A 14660-nucleotide genomic window follows, 5' to 3' on the forward strand; every position below is an offset into this window, starting at 1 on the left:
TCTTACTGCTGGGAGGACTCACCCATCCCTACCACACAACCAAAAGTAAAAACCCACAAGGAAAACAACCTGCTCACAACCCTCTGACCTAACTCAGGGTTTTTTCAATTCTTTGGCTCTGTACAAAGTAGTGAAAGCCAAAAGCTTCTCACCCTGGTTCAAGCTGAAAAAACCAATATGTTAAAATAGCTTTTCCTCTCCTTCAGCCCTGGACCACAGGCTCAGGGAAGCTCCCAGCCCTGCTCCTGGGACGAGCCACCATTGCCATCTTCATCCCTTGAGCCCTGCTCCAGGACTGGCAACAGCAAACCCCTGCCAGAGGGATCTCCCAGCAAGGCAAATCCTGATATAACTGCTCTCCACAAAGGGACTGTGCTTCTTCCATGGCCCAGCCATTAGAAGCTATTTTTACCTGCTTCCACACGCACAGATGGGCCTGAAACAATCCAAGCTCAGCACCCGTTATGCTTTGCCCAAAAGATTTGCTCCCAGCTTTTGCTGAGCTGCCAAAAGAGTTGAAAAGAGCAGGTAGAGGTGGGTAAGTGATGGCTGGGCGTGCTGTGAGCAGCGCTGGGGATGACAATAGAGAGATGGAGAAGAGTTATTCATGTTTCCCCGAGAGCCCAGATCAGTTGAAACATCCTTTTCCTTGGGGACAGCGGGGAAAGAGCTCCCTTCAAACACACCGTCCCGCGAGACTCATTAAAGGCTCATCAATTACAGTGAGAGCAAACAATTCAGGGGAAAGCAGCTCTGAGAAGCCTTCCCCCGGCCCGCAGCCATTAGCGCCTCTCCGAGCAGAAAGGGAGCAGGGGGGCAAAGCCAAGCCCAGGGCAGGGAAAAGCAGGGGTGTGATGGTTTGGAACCCTGCAGGATGGGACCTGCAGTGTCCAGAGCATCCCTGTGGCCTGCAGAGCATCCCGGTGGAGAGGAGTGTGCAGGGCAGGTGGTGACCTTCTGCTGCTCCATGTCTGGGGTTTTTGAGGAGCTCAGGGCAGTCAGTGCTGTCCCATGGGAGCTGGGCAAGAGGCACAAGGAGAGGGAGCAGCTCTCTAGGTCCTCACCCAGCAGTTCCATCAGCAGTGTCACTGCATCGGGTCTGAGGGGGTGCCAGCACCCCAATGTCACGGGCATGTTTTCTGAAAAATCCTTTCCTTGGGATTTTTTCACCTGAGAAGCTAAAAATGTAAACCAAAATGTAAACAATAGTTATCTGCTGCTATAAAATGCAACGATTTTTGATTAACTCATGTTGGTTGTTTCTAATTAATGGCCCATCACAGTCAGCTGGCTCAGACTCTCTGTCTGAGCCACAAGACTTTGTTATCATTCTTTTTTTTTCTATTCTTAGCCAGCCTTCTGATGAAGTCCTTTCTTCTATTCTTTTAGTATAGTTTTAATATAATACATATCTTAAAATAATAAATCAAGCCTTCTAAAACACAAAGTCAGATCCTCATCTCTTCCCTCATCCTCAGACCCCTGTAAACACAGCCACACCCCAAAGCTGCCCCATCCCTGCAGGAAGGCAGAGGGATGAGGAGATGCTCTTTGCCTTTCTCTGCCTCATTTCCCTGCTCTGCAAGTGGGGCTGAGGACAGAAAAGGGGTTTTGAAACAAGTAAGAATCCTTGGAAGGAAAACAAAGGGCTGGGATGGCTTTTTAAAATTACTTCAAAAGTCATTATTAATGAAAGCTCAGGGAAAGGGGCTGTTTTCTCACTCCCAGCACAGAGGGAGGTTTGCTGCAGGTTTGCTGCACTCACCTCCTTCCTGTGTGTGGGCATCTCCTTCCCTCACACGTGGGCTTGGCACCAGACACCTCTCCAGCAGCTCACTGCTGTGACCTCCAGGATGCTGACATGGAGAATTGCAGGAAAGTGTTCTTTATGGCTGAAAAAAAAAAAAAAAAAAAACAAAAAAAAGAAAAGAAGAAAGGGGAAAAAAGGAAACTTTACAGGAAAGTTTTCTCAGTACTCTGTGATGTTCCCTCGTGGAGGCATTGGCAGCATCAGAACCACACTGCACCACTCTGAGGAGAGCTGGATGACCTGCACTAAAATAAACTCACAAACACCCCTCTGTGCAAGCTGTAACATCCTGGGGCACACATTGCTCTGGCCACTCCTGCTGGGAGCAGTGTGAGCCAGGTTTTGCCGCATGCCAAGTGCAGGGTGTCACCTCCTGCCAGCCTGGGCCAGGGTGGGCGTCCCTGGTGCCCGAGGGTGCTGCGGGTCCTGCTGGGGCTGCTCCCCACCAGTGCTGACTGCCAGCACAGCCCTGACCCACGAGCCAGAGAGCAGAAACACTCCCAGCTCCCCAGATCTCCTCCAGAGCCAGAGAGACCATATTGCAAGCAGCACTTTGCTGGATGGAGCAGCCCCGGGGCTGGAGCAGGGCCATGGCTCCCTTCTGCAGGACACAGAGCAGGTGTCTGCCCCGCTGCTGATTTTTAAGCCTCATTGCTAAGCAGCTCCTAACCTTTCCCTTCATCCTCTCCTTCCTGCCGTGGCTGGGCGCCGAGGAGGATGAGCAGGAGGAGCAGCTCCCACCCAGGGGACTGGGCTAATGCCATTCACTCCAGCCTCCACCAGCTGAGCCTTGGCTGGGGAAAGGCAGGCACAGACCATTGTCCTTGGGCTGTGGGCCCAGAGGAGGAGGCACAGGAGCCTGAGGAAGGGGTTGAAGCTGATCCACTGAGCCTGAGCTGCACAATACACAAACCTCTGCCCAAAACGGGGCTGGCTGGGGGTGCTCAGCTGTTCACCATTAAATAATGCAGCCTGATTGATTGGGCTGAAAAGTGCTGTGCTGTGGGGTCAGCCTGCTGGGGTTACGGCTCCCTGCTTAGATTGATGATCCTCAAAGGTCAAATTCAGAAAGCAATTCCCTGGTAAAATTGATCCCTCAGAAAACAAAACTTTTGCACAGTGGCAAAGGGCCTAGCAGTGAGAAAAATCAGTGACCCAGGCAAAGGCAGGCAAGGTGAACACTGCCTCTGCTTCCTATTGACTCAATTTTCCTTGTTTACACCAATTAGGGAGTGAGGGTCTCCCCTGGGAAGAGCAGTGCTCTATCACAGCTGGCTGGGGGACATCCATGAGCTCCCTCCTTGTCCCGTCCCACTGGGCAGGAGGGAGCTGGGCTGGCCTAGGAGCTGGTGCTGGGTGCCCAGCCCTCCCCAGCAGCAAGGGAGCAGTGTGTGTGGAGGGCCAGACCTTTGTGACCCTCCTGTGTGTGCAGGAGCAGAGCTTTGTGACCCTCCTGCACCCTCCTATGCCTCAGCAAGGCCAGGTCCCACTCTGGAGAGGAGGATTTGTAGCTGGAGCCAAATAAATGCTGAATGAGTCTCACCCTCCTGCCCCGGGAGCCAGAAACACCCCAAAATGTCTGCTTGGCTCCTGCCAGGAGCAAGGATGTGCCACACGTGATTGAGGTTGGTTGGGGCTGCTTCAGGCCACCTTGGGGACCAGCTGGTGGCCACCCAGGGCTGATGTCCCCTCTGTGACTGGTCTGTGACTCACAGGGTCAAACACTGGAGCCAAGCACCACCCTGCAGCTCATCCCAAGCTTCAGGGAAAACAGGGGCTGTGACAGTCCCTTCCATCCTTGCACCCACTCCCCTGGGGCTCCTAAACCCCCCTGGGATGCTGAGGCTGGGCCCTGGAGCTGCCCCATCCCCTCACCCCATCAGAGCAGGAGGGAGGAGAGCTGCAGCTGCCAGAGCTGTTACCCCATGCAGGCAGGGCCCAGAGCAGCAGTGGGGAGGCTCTGACCTGCTTTAACCTGCTTTACCACTCCATCCCTGCCTGCTTTGCTCTGTCTGCTGCTTCTGAAGCGAGAGAAGGAGGCCAGGCTGTGTGTGGACACTGAATAATTCAGAGGCAGCTCCACAGCACGCCGGGGCTGGGCAGCGCCTGTGCCACAGCTCAGCCCAAACCCTTCCTCAGCAGAGCCAGAGGGGACCTGCAGCATGTGAAATGCAGCATCCTCGTGGCTGGAGGCGCCGGCCAAAGCCACCTCCTTGCCCTGTTGGTGTGCTGGTGGCTCAGTCCCAGAGCAGCAGGGCTGTTGGTGCTGTCGGCCGTGACGCTGCATCTCCACAAAGTGCAGCATGCTGAGCCTGCCTCTGCTCCCTGAGCCACATTTTCTCCTTCCCTCCCTTTTCCAGGCTGCAAAATTCCCTCCCCTGCTTGGTCAGACGCGGGGCAGGGTTGTAAGACGGGGAGAGATTGTTCATCCAGCTTATGCTGAGCCTCTGAGCGGGGTTTGCTAGAATTAAGGACAGGGAGGGGAGGGAGGGGAAAGAAAGAAATCATACATGAGGTCAGCTCATCCAGCCATGCGTGAGGAGAGCACGGCAAAGGCGGCCTCAGGGGGTCAGGCAGGTGCCTGGGGAGATTCTGGGGGGCTCCAGGGGAGAGGGGAAAGGCACCAGGAGTGAGGGGAATGCACAGCACCAGCACCAGACTCGCAGCTCCAGCCTAATCCAGGCTGTTTGTCCCAGTGCAGACAGAGCACAAGGAGCAGCAGACCATGTTTCCTGTTTCATTCCCTCAGCTCTGCATCTCCTGAGCCCTGTAAAAGGAAGTGCTGCCCCATCAGACTTCTCCACCCCTGTGCTGTGCACAGAAGGCACAGCATTACTGTTGTCTAATGCTTCTGCTTCTGAGAGTGTAAATTATTGCACAAAGCAGGGCAAACCGTCAGGCTGGGCTAGGGATGGGCTGTCTGGAATGAAATGAGATGTTTTGGTCCCCAAAGTCTCTGTCTGATGGCCTCAGCTCGGGCCCAGGAGTCACCAGAGCCACGTGTGAGTTATGGGCTCAGGCTCTGCGCTCTGCACAAGTCACCTCCGGAGCCTGAGCAACAGGAATTATTGTGCACAGAGATAATTATTCCCTGCATACTGCACTACAGCTCATTAAAAGTTTCTTAATGCTTGCAAATTGCTGAATAGCGTTTTTAGTTGTTGCCTTCTCTGGTGAGGGGGGGGACTGGCTGGTGGATGCTGGTGGTGGCTTGTTGTCTGTGTTATTTTGGTCACAGCAGGCTGGGGCTGTGCTGTGTGGAGGGTTTGTGCTGGGCAGCCTCACATCATGGGAGAAAATGTGCACAGAAAATGCTGCTGGCTCTGGCACAGTGCACAGGGGGCAAGGGCTGAGTGCCACCAGGGCTAGCCCAGCTCCTCCATCCAAAGCCAGACGCTGCCTCCAAGTCAAAGTTTCCATCTGAGGTCATTACCCAGATTCCTGTAACAGCCTGACACGTGGGGGACTCCTTCCTGGTGTCTCAGCTGCAGATGTTGACTTGCCATCAAGCACTCTGTGCTCCTCAGCCAGATAGTGGGAGTGGAATGTCTCATCCTGGACAACAGGCTGCAGATCTGCCCTGGGTGAGGAGGTGGACACTGAACCCCAGCACCAGATACCAGGGGAACACTGCTGAGTTCAGTGAGAAAATCCTGCAGGAGCAGCAGGGACGGGGTGCCCAGCCTGGCCTCAGCACATTTCCAGCACCAGGCTGGAGGCAAGCAGGAGCAGCAGCAACACCTGACAGCTTTTCCCTGTCTTCTTCCTCCAGGTGTAAATGCAACCTCCACGCCAACCTGTGCACCTTCAAAGAGGGCAGCCTGCAGTGCGAGTGTGAGCACAACACCACGGGCCAGGACTGTGGCAAGTGCAAGAAGAACTTTCGCTCCAGGTCCTGGCGAGCAGGCTCCTACCTGCCTCTCCCCAACGGGTCCCCCAATGCATGTGAGTAACCTGCAGCCCTGCCCTGGGCTACAAAACACCCACAGAGGGTCCCCAATGCATGTGAGTAACCTGCAGCCCTGCCCTGGGCTACAAAACACCCACAGAGGGTCCCCCAATGCATGTGAGTAACCTGCAGCCCTGCCCTGGGCTACAAAACACCCACAGAGGGTCCCCAGTTCATGTGAGTAACCTGCAGGAGCCAGCCCTGCCCTGCCCTGCCCTGCCCCACACCCACAGAGGGGAGCAGGAATTCATTTTGTCCTTCTCCAGCTCGAATCAGGGCAGGATGCTCAGCTTTCTAAAGGGAAATGGGTTTTTACTCTGTCTTGGTACACAGAGAACTGAAAGGATCTGGTGGCTGCAGAGGTGATGTGCTGGCTGCTGGAAGTGGAGTGGTGAATCTAATGATGGTCAAGAGCAGCAATTATTACCTTAGGCTGAGATATAACCACAGCTTCAGGGCAATGCCAATTGTTGTCCTGTGACAAAGGTGTTACTGAGCACTCTGGGCAGGCTCTGCTCAGCTGCAGGAGTGCTGGCTGCTCTCTGGATCCTGTCTGTACTTGCTGGTGTCCCCTGCACAGCCCCAGCCTCCTCCACTTGCTGCAGGAACACGGCTCTGACAGCGGTGGCAGCACACAAACGAGATGCAGGATGCATTCCCACCAGGAACTGGGGCAGGAGGCACCACAGATGGGCAGGTTCCTCCCGGGCTCCTGTCCACTCCACATTAGCAAACTTGTTTAAATGTCACCAAGCCACAGCGGCCACTCCAGCCTTTCAAGCAGCAGCTTTGAGCATTACCAAAGAGAATCTTTTCTCTCCCTCCCCCCAAATTTTTTGAAAGATTTATGTGCTTTAGGATGATCAAAGCTGAAATTCAGGCTCCGAAGGCCGTGACAGGAATGTTTTGTGTGTGCCAGGGCTGGTAGACGAGCAGGTTCTTTGAAAGGGAGTGAGCTTGTCAGCTCCCACCAAGCGGCTGCATTGCTTCAAAGGAGCCTGGGAGAGTTTCTGGTGCTGACAGGCACAGACATGCTGTTCTCTCTCTTTCCCTCCCCTCCATTCCTTGTGTCTCTTCCTATTTCCCTTTTTCCTCTGCTCTTCCTTCTCCCATTCATCTCTCTTCCCATCTGTCATTCAGTCTTCCTCATCCCCACCCAACTCTCTCTGCTGCTTCCTCCTCCCCACATCAGCATCCTCTTCCTCTGCCCCAGCTCTGCTCTTGCTAGCCTTGCCTCTTCCATCACTGTGCTTTATATTCACTCAGAGCTGAGACTTTCCATGATTCATCCACGTGTAACAGCAGGGAAGCCCTTGGATGTGTTTGAAACCAGACTGGATGTGGCACTCAGTGCCATGGTTTAGGTGTTGGCTCATAGGTTGGACTAGATGATCTTAAAGGCCCTTTTCAGCCTAGTTCATCCTGTGATCCTGTGATTGTTCACACCCTAAAGCCTGTCCTTAGCCCAGTGCTCCTGTGTGCTTGTCCTTTGCTGGGCTGCCACAGCAGCCCCAGGAAATGGTTAACAGCAAAACCCACCAGCAAGGACCACGCTGGTTTTCCTTGCCCAGGTGAAAGGCTTGAGATGCCAGGAGCCCAGACAGCGTTGTCTGGCTGTTTCTGTGCTCTGACAAAAGCAGCTTTTAAGCTGTAGCAGCAAACTGATGTGCCTGTGAGCAAGCCCCCACTAATTAGCTGCTGCTCAGTCCCATGGTGTGTGTCTGTGTGATCTTCTGATGGTGTCCTGCTTCCAGTGACTGGGCTTCCTCTTGTTTTTTGCAGGTGCAGCTGCAGGCTCAGCCTTTGGCAGTAAGTAAAACCCTGACTGAAATGCTGGCATTTAACACCTCGGTGCATGATCCTTGTGGATGTCACTTGGAAAAAAAAAATATGGTTATTTTCTATCCATTATCATTTTCCAGGCAATAAGTCTTCCCTAATTGTGCCTCATTTTCTGTCTTGTCAAAGAGTCTTATATTTTCTTCCTCTGGCTTCAGCAGCCTCATTTTGCCTCTTCCTCTGGCGTGGTTTCCCCCCATGAGGTTCGTTAGTATGGCAGCTGCAAAGGAAATAAAAAAAGACTCTTCAAAATCACCAGTGCTGCCTGTGAAGTCCCCCCTTAGCCCCCCAGTGCTGCAGAATTCTGCTCTGAGAAGGAGCTGGGTGTGAATTATTTGGTGTAGAACCCAGTCTGGGTCACCTTGGGCTATCAATAAAAAAGCATCTAGAGTGAGTGTACATCTGTATGTACACGTGTATGCATATGAACAAATGTCTGTGAGGTGTCAGCAGCAAAGGCAGAGCTCAGCAGGGATTTCTGCTGCAAGATTGATGGCAGGAGAGTGCTCCTTATTTAACAAAGCTGGAGGTAGTTTGATATCAAAGAGCCTGGAGTTTTGGGTAAGCAGAAGCCTGGGTTTGAGTGTTGTGGTGCAGAGTGCCCCTCCAGAAGAAACAAATCGGGGAGCTGAATGAATAATGAGTTCTTTGGTTTGCAGGCAAGTGGGAAGAATTGGAGGAGGAATCGTGTCAGGGAAATGCAAATGCAATTAAGAAAAATGCACCTAATAGAAAAGTGGAGGACAGGTTTTCTGGGTTAATGAACCATATTTAGATTTTTAGCAGTTAATTGCTTGAAATTTTCAAATAAAAATTAAAGGTCTCCCTTAAGTAATTTAGGATTTTTAAGAAATAAATGTTTCAACAGCTCAAAATATTATTCACCTTTGTCTTCAAAACCATTTTGATAACTTTTTCCCCTCCCATTTACAAAGCTTGGCATCCTCAGCACTACTTTTGTTTCCCTGGAAGCCGGGAGGGTGCTGGGAGTGATGTGCAGGAGGAGGACAGGAGGGATTTATGTCCAAGGCCAGTTAAGGAGAGATTATTTAGCCCACATAGGAGACTAGAAGTGACCTAAATTAAGTATTTAAACTAGCTCAGGGCTATTATGAAATTAAGCACGATAATCTGCATGAAGCAGTGGGACAAACAAGGACAGGAGGGCAGCAGGTGTAAGTTAAGCAGGAATTTGTGTCCCAGTGTTATTTTAGTCAGGTTGTTGTGGGGAGCTTTGGGGCGGGATCACTCCTGGCCCCTCGGGGGCTCTGCTGACCCCCAACCACCCCAAAATCTGAAGGGTGCCACTGGAAACAAGGGTGCCAATGGTCCTGGTTGGCTTTGAGGGTGGCAGGTGATTTGGGGAGGGGTGGCAGCAGAGAATGGAGCTCAGCTGGGCATGTGGGCAGTGGGAGCACAGCCCTGGCACCTCCCACCCGCTCCTCACCCCATCCCTGCCCAGACGTGCCTTCATCTCCCCCTTTCAGCTTAATTGGCCATTAGTTTATGATGGAGCTGTAAGTATTTAAGCCAATATCTGCACCAGGAGAGTAAGCTGATACAGCCCCAGGCTGCAGCCCCTGCTCACACACACACACACACACACACGCGCCCTGGCTGCGGAGCCTCATCGAGCGGCGTCGCCTTAATCCTGCCGGTGCCCCAGTTGTGACCACGCTGAGAAATCTGTCACCAGGCCAGGCCAGCAGCAGCAGCAGCAGCAGCCTCACTGTGTGCAGGCTGGCATGGAAGCCCAGCACCCCCCCATAAGTGCCTCCCAACTCTTCTCTTTGCTTGTCAGCGTACGAGCGGCCGCAGCGAGTAAACACCGCAAAAACCACCACGGCTAAAACCACCACGGCTAAAACCACCACGGCAAAAACCACCACGGCAAAAACCACCACCACCACCTCAACCACCACCTCAACCACCACCACAGCCACCACCACCACCAGCAGCACCCCCCTACCAGCCACCACCACCCAGCCAGGTGGGTGCCGTGCTCCCTGCCCCGCTCAGGACCAGGGCTCTGCTCCTCGCTCAGCTGCTGTGTTGGTGGCCGTGGGTCTCTGCTCTGTAGGATGATAAAAGGACATGGATAAAAATCACCCTGGCTTGGTGCACCTTCCACCAGGCAGCCCTGGTTTGCTGTTGTCTCTGGCACAGCTGCTCTCACAGCTCCGTGACAAGCAGGGCGGGAAGGGAATGAAGAGTTTTTTGATCCATAGTAAATTTAAACCATATATTTTTCTGTAAGGAGAGGGGAATTGTACCCCATTCTGCTCTATCCCTGACATCCTGCCTCTTGCCACCAGACTGAGAGCACCTACAGGTTTTTCTCTGTCCTTGCTGGTTGTCCCAATACTGCACCAAATCCCTGTGGCCAAACCCATGGATGTACTGCAGGTGCAGTTTTCCTGTTGCAGAATTCCAGCATTCCCCAAGTGGCTGCTGTCCAAGCAGAGCTGGAGCTCACCCACGTGCCAGAAACATCCTTTCCTAATTTCTGAAATCTCCCAGTGGAGGAAAACTTTTGTCCTTTTTCTGGGGGTTCCTCCTTCCCTCCTCCCCTGAACAAGGAGACAGCAGTTTCTCCTTGTCTTTTGGAAATGAGCAGATAAAACTTAACAGCAGGACATTTTTTTAAGCTGTTCATGGGGGAATTAGACACGCATTCCTCCCTTTGCCATGCTTTCAGGGCCTGATATTTCCCAGGAGGACGTTTTACACCCACAGCATGTTAGTAACAGTCTGTCTGGGGGAGCTGCCAGAAGCCAGTCAAAGGGATGGGGAAGCTTGATTGCATGTTTATGCAAATATAGATATATTCATGGAAGTACCCTGCTTGAGGAGTTAATCAGGGAGCTGAGGGTTTAGGTCCAGCTTCCATGGAGTTGGAGTGACCCTGGAAAAAGATTGCAGAGCTCAGCTCTGTTAGGAAGGGCTCCTTTCCCAGATCCACCTGTGCAGGAGGAGGTGAGCATGGAGCTCACCCATCCCCAGCAGGGCCAGCTGATCACATCCACATCCACACAATGCACTTGGGCTGATCTGATTTTTATCCATGCTCACCTGTAGTGACATTTTAGGGCTATTTTTTTGCTGTGTTCGTGTGGGTAGCTGCTTGGTGTGTCTCTTGTATGATTTGCAGTGTTCTGCCTTTGTGGCACCTCTGGCACAGGCAGGACAGTGTCCCTGGGGAGTTGGGGTGCTGGGGGTAACCTCTCCTGCCAGGCTGCTCTGAGGGACCTAAGAGACATCACAGAGTTTATTCCTTCTCCAAAACCTGCTTCCTGGGCAGAGAAAATGTTTTCCTACTGCTTTCATTAACTGATGGCAAGGGACAAAATTAATGAATTGCAGCCCAGCTGCCAGGTTGTTGGCTTGATACAGCCAGGCCTGAGTTCCTCGCTCCTCACCCCATCCAGATCCCCATCCGTGCTTCTGCAGAGCCAGTCCCACCCCAGGATGATGACCTGGAGGGGCTGCTCCACACCAGCAGCTCAAGGAGCTGCTCTTACCTGGGCACCATGAGGGGCTTGATGCCAAAGTCCATTCTGTGCCCCGACCAGCAACAGGGAATCAAGGCACAGCTTAATTCTGATCTGCTTTTGGCCAGAGATGTTGTTCCTCCTCCTCCTCCTCCATGAAAAACAGAAAGCATTTCTTTAAAACCATGGCATTCCCAAGGGCCTGCAGATCTAATTCACCTGGGCCCCAAGGGAAACACTTTGTGGGAGAGGTGACCCCTTGAACTCCTGGTAGGGCACGTTTGCAGGAGCTGACCCCCAAGCAGGGTCAGAACCCCAAAGTGAGATCCTCTGTTGTACCCCCTCTTCTGGATTTTAGGAGCTTTAAAATCCCTCCTTGTTCTAAAGCCATACAGGGTCAGAACCCCAAAGTGAGGTACTCTGTTGTACCCCCCTTCTGAATTTTAGAAGCTTTAAATCCCTCCTTGTTCTAAAGCCATACAGGGTCAGAACCCCAAAGTGAGATCCTCTGTTGTACCCCCTCTTCTGGATTTTAGGAGCTTTAAAATCCCTCCTTGTTCTAAAGCCAGACAGGGTCAGAACCCCAAAGAGAGGTACTCTGTTGTACCCCCCCCTTCTGAATTTTAGGAGTTTTTAAATCCCTCCTTGCTCTAAAGCCAGCCACTTAAACCAGCCCTGCCATCCCATCCCTGCACTGTTCCACCCTCTAACTGACACACTGTCTTCTGCCCTCTGAATTTCTCAATTTCTGCTTCCCACCATAAGCAAGCATCATCAGACCAGCCTCTGAGCTTGCTGCCTCAGTGCCCGTGACAGAGCCACAGAACAACCCAGGTATTTGAAGGCAGCAAACCCCGCGTGTTTTTCCCTTCTCCTCCGCACAGCAGTGGGTGCAGCTCGGCAGGAGCAGCGTGGCACGTAGGCTCAGAGGAGTAGATTAGATTTGGGTTTGTCTCTGGGTTGCATGGAGCTGCTAGACATCTGCTTCCTTTGGCTGCTCGTGGTGTTTTCGTGGTCAAGGTGGAGCCGTGGTCGTGCTGTAGGATGTAGGATGCTTTCTGTGCCATGCAGGGGGGACAGGGAGGAGATCATGGGCAAGGCACGGGGTCTGCAGGCAGGGGAAGCTGCCAAAGTGGGTAGAGGGAAGAGAAATCACAGGGTTACCCTTAGGAGGATGAATTAAGTGCAATTCTCCTTTGCCTTCTGCAGTTCTGTTATTTCAAAGCCTTCCTTGAAGCCTGTCAACTTCTTCCTTGCCATTTGTTACATTTTTTTCCCATGTTCAAAATAAGCAAAAAAAAAACCCACCAAAAAAACCCCAAGTTTTTCCTTTTTAATTTTTTTTTTTCCTGTTTCAATTTTCCTCCCTGTGGTTCATGGCAGTCTCAGCAGTGCCAGTTCACCTCTGGGAAAAACAGGACCAGCCTGAGCCCTTCTGAATTTTAGAAGCTTTAAAATCTGAGCATCTGGGTGGTCACAGGTCCTGCAGGAAAGGGATCCCTGAAAAGGATTTTCCAGGCTGCTCCCCCACTCCTCCAGTGCTGTTTGCCCCAGTGGTTTTTGCTATGGAATGTGACTTCTTGGTTCAATTTATTCCACTTCCTCAGAAGGCCACCAAGAACAGCAATTTCCATCAGAGCTGCCCCTCGTTCCCCATTTTTATGAAGTGGGTCTGGGGCAAAATGTGTCTCTCTCCCCCTCTCAAAATGTAAAACTGTCCATTATGGCCCAGAGCTACAAAGGGAAAGGTTCTCAGGATAATGAGCATTAATAATTTTCTTGGCTCTGTAAATGCGATTGAGTGGAGGTGTATGTGAATGACTAAAAAGCAAAATGCCTCCAGGGCTGTTTTTTATTGTGACTCTAATTAAACCCTTGCCAATTTGCACAGGGATTTTTTCATATTCTCTTTAACACCGTATTAATATCAATTGGTTTCCACTTTCCAGCTGAAAAGGACAATGTCTATCACCTTCTCTTAGAGCTTGTCATTAAAAAAAATAATCTTTTTTTTTTCTTTTTTATTCTGTATTGTTTATCATCCCCTTGATGAAGCTGGGAAATCACATTTCTCTCCTACTCGGGTTTGTCCTTTGAAACTTGGCAAGAATCATGAGATTTTTTTTTTTTCCTCCTCCTCCTTATGTTACCCAACTGGAGCTTGAAATTAATAATATGGCTTTTAAAATTTTTAGTCCCTGGTTTGTTTTCTAGCAAACCTGAAGATGGTTACCAATATTGAGAAGCAGGGGAGGGGGATGGAGCCAGTGGGGGTGAGGGTTTGCAGGGAAACCAAACAAGTGAGCTACACAATTTCTTGCTGCTTCAACTTCTCTGCGGCGGCTGGGAATTCTTTGATTTGTATTTCTGAGGGAGCAGCAGAGCCTGAAGGAGGGTGTGGAGGCTGGGATTGGAAAGCAGGGCTTGGTGGCTCCATCCCAGGTGTGTGTGTGTGCTGTTATTTCAGAGCAGAGGGCTGCAGGCTCAGGTGTGAACACAGAGCAGCTCAGCACACACTGCCCCTCACAGCTCATCCCCCATGGCCAGGGCTGGGTGCTGGATTTGGGGCTCTGACTCCCTGTGGGAATGCTGCAGGGCTTTTGTGGGACCCCAGCTCCCCCAGTAACACCATTTTCCCTTTGATCACTGCAAGACTACCCTGACTTGTCAGCAGCTGCCCCGCTGCAGGTGGGCTCTCCCCCAGCCAAGGCTGGCCCAGGAGCACCAGGTAGGAGCCACAGGGCTGAGCTGGGTCCTGCCAGCTATAACCAGCTCACAGAATGCTGTAGTTTCTAGCTCTGCATCTGTGTTTTCCATGGCTCTCTCCTCCTCCTGCCCAGCAAGGAGCTTGGGGCTGGGCTGAGCCCCGGGGCTCAGTCTGTACATGAGAGAGGAGCAGGGTGAGTGGTGGAAGGGATTGTTCACAGCTTGCTGCTGGTGTGAACGGAGAGGATCATGGAAATGCTGTCATCTCCCGAGGCTGGAGCCTGTTTGTAGAGCAGAATCTCCCTGTGAGTGGATAGGCCTGTGCTGCTCAGATCCTTGTGATGCATTTCCTGGCTCAGGCTCCTCCGGGCTGCCTGAGGTGCTCTGGGTGGGAGCCCTGGGAGGTTTCTCTCTGGCTGAAGAGAGAAATTTGAGGCTGAGGCTGAAGCTGCTCCTCCTCAGGGTTCCCACCACACACACACTCTGGTGCTCGGCTCCCCTTTCCCACCCCAGATTCCTGTAGCTCACTCAGCTGTAGTTTTAGCATCCCTCCTGTGCAGATCCCGGCATCCTGAGCCCGTGTGGGCTCACAGAGAGGCAGAGCTGCTTCTGCTGCAGTGACAAGGGATGGAGCCACACCGAGGGGCCAGCAGTGCTGACAGCCTTGGCAGTGCTCTGCTCCTCTCTCTGTGCCTGGGCAGTGCCAGGACCACATGCCAACACTCAGCCCTCCAGCAGCTCCCACACCTTCCCCTTAGGAATATTTTTCCTGCCTCTCTTCACACTTATAGATGCTAAATTTGAGGAGACTTTGTCTCTCCTTCCTGCTTCAGCACTTCCTCAACCAGATACAGCTCCAGTGACC

General features: G+C 52.2%; 1 protein-coding gene across 2 annotated transcripts in view; it reads left to right on the forward strand.

Moving 5' to 3' along the window:
- Positions 1–14660, forward strand: part of NTNG2 (netrin G2) — a 50092-nt gene that overhangs the window by 28460 nt on the left and 6972 nt on the right. The window contains exons 4-8 of one of the 2 annotated variants that reach the window (XM_058038355.1): positions 5583–5755; positions 7542–7568; positions 9400–9588; positions 11855–11923; positions 13743–13817. In XM_058038355.1, the coding sequence (XP_057894338.1) occupies positions 5583–5755; positions 7542–7568; positions 9400–9588; positions 11855–11923; positions 13743–13817 (533 nt within the window). The remainder of the gene's footprint in view (positions 1–5582; positions 5756–7541; positions 7569–9399; positions 9589–11854; positions 11924–13742; positions 13818–14660) is intronic. The other variant, XM_058038353.1, reaches the window with a different exon arrangement.

The sequence above is a fragment of the Melospiza georgiana genome, chromosome 20, assembly GCF_028018845.1.
Source record: "Melospiza georgiana isolate bMelGeo1 chromosome 20, bMelGeo1.pri, whole genome shotgun sequence".
Taxonomy (NCBI): domain Eukaryota; kingdom Metazoa; phylum Chordata; class Aves; order Passeriformes; family Passerellidae; genus Melospiza; species Melospiza georgiana.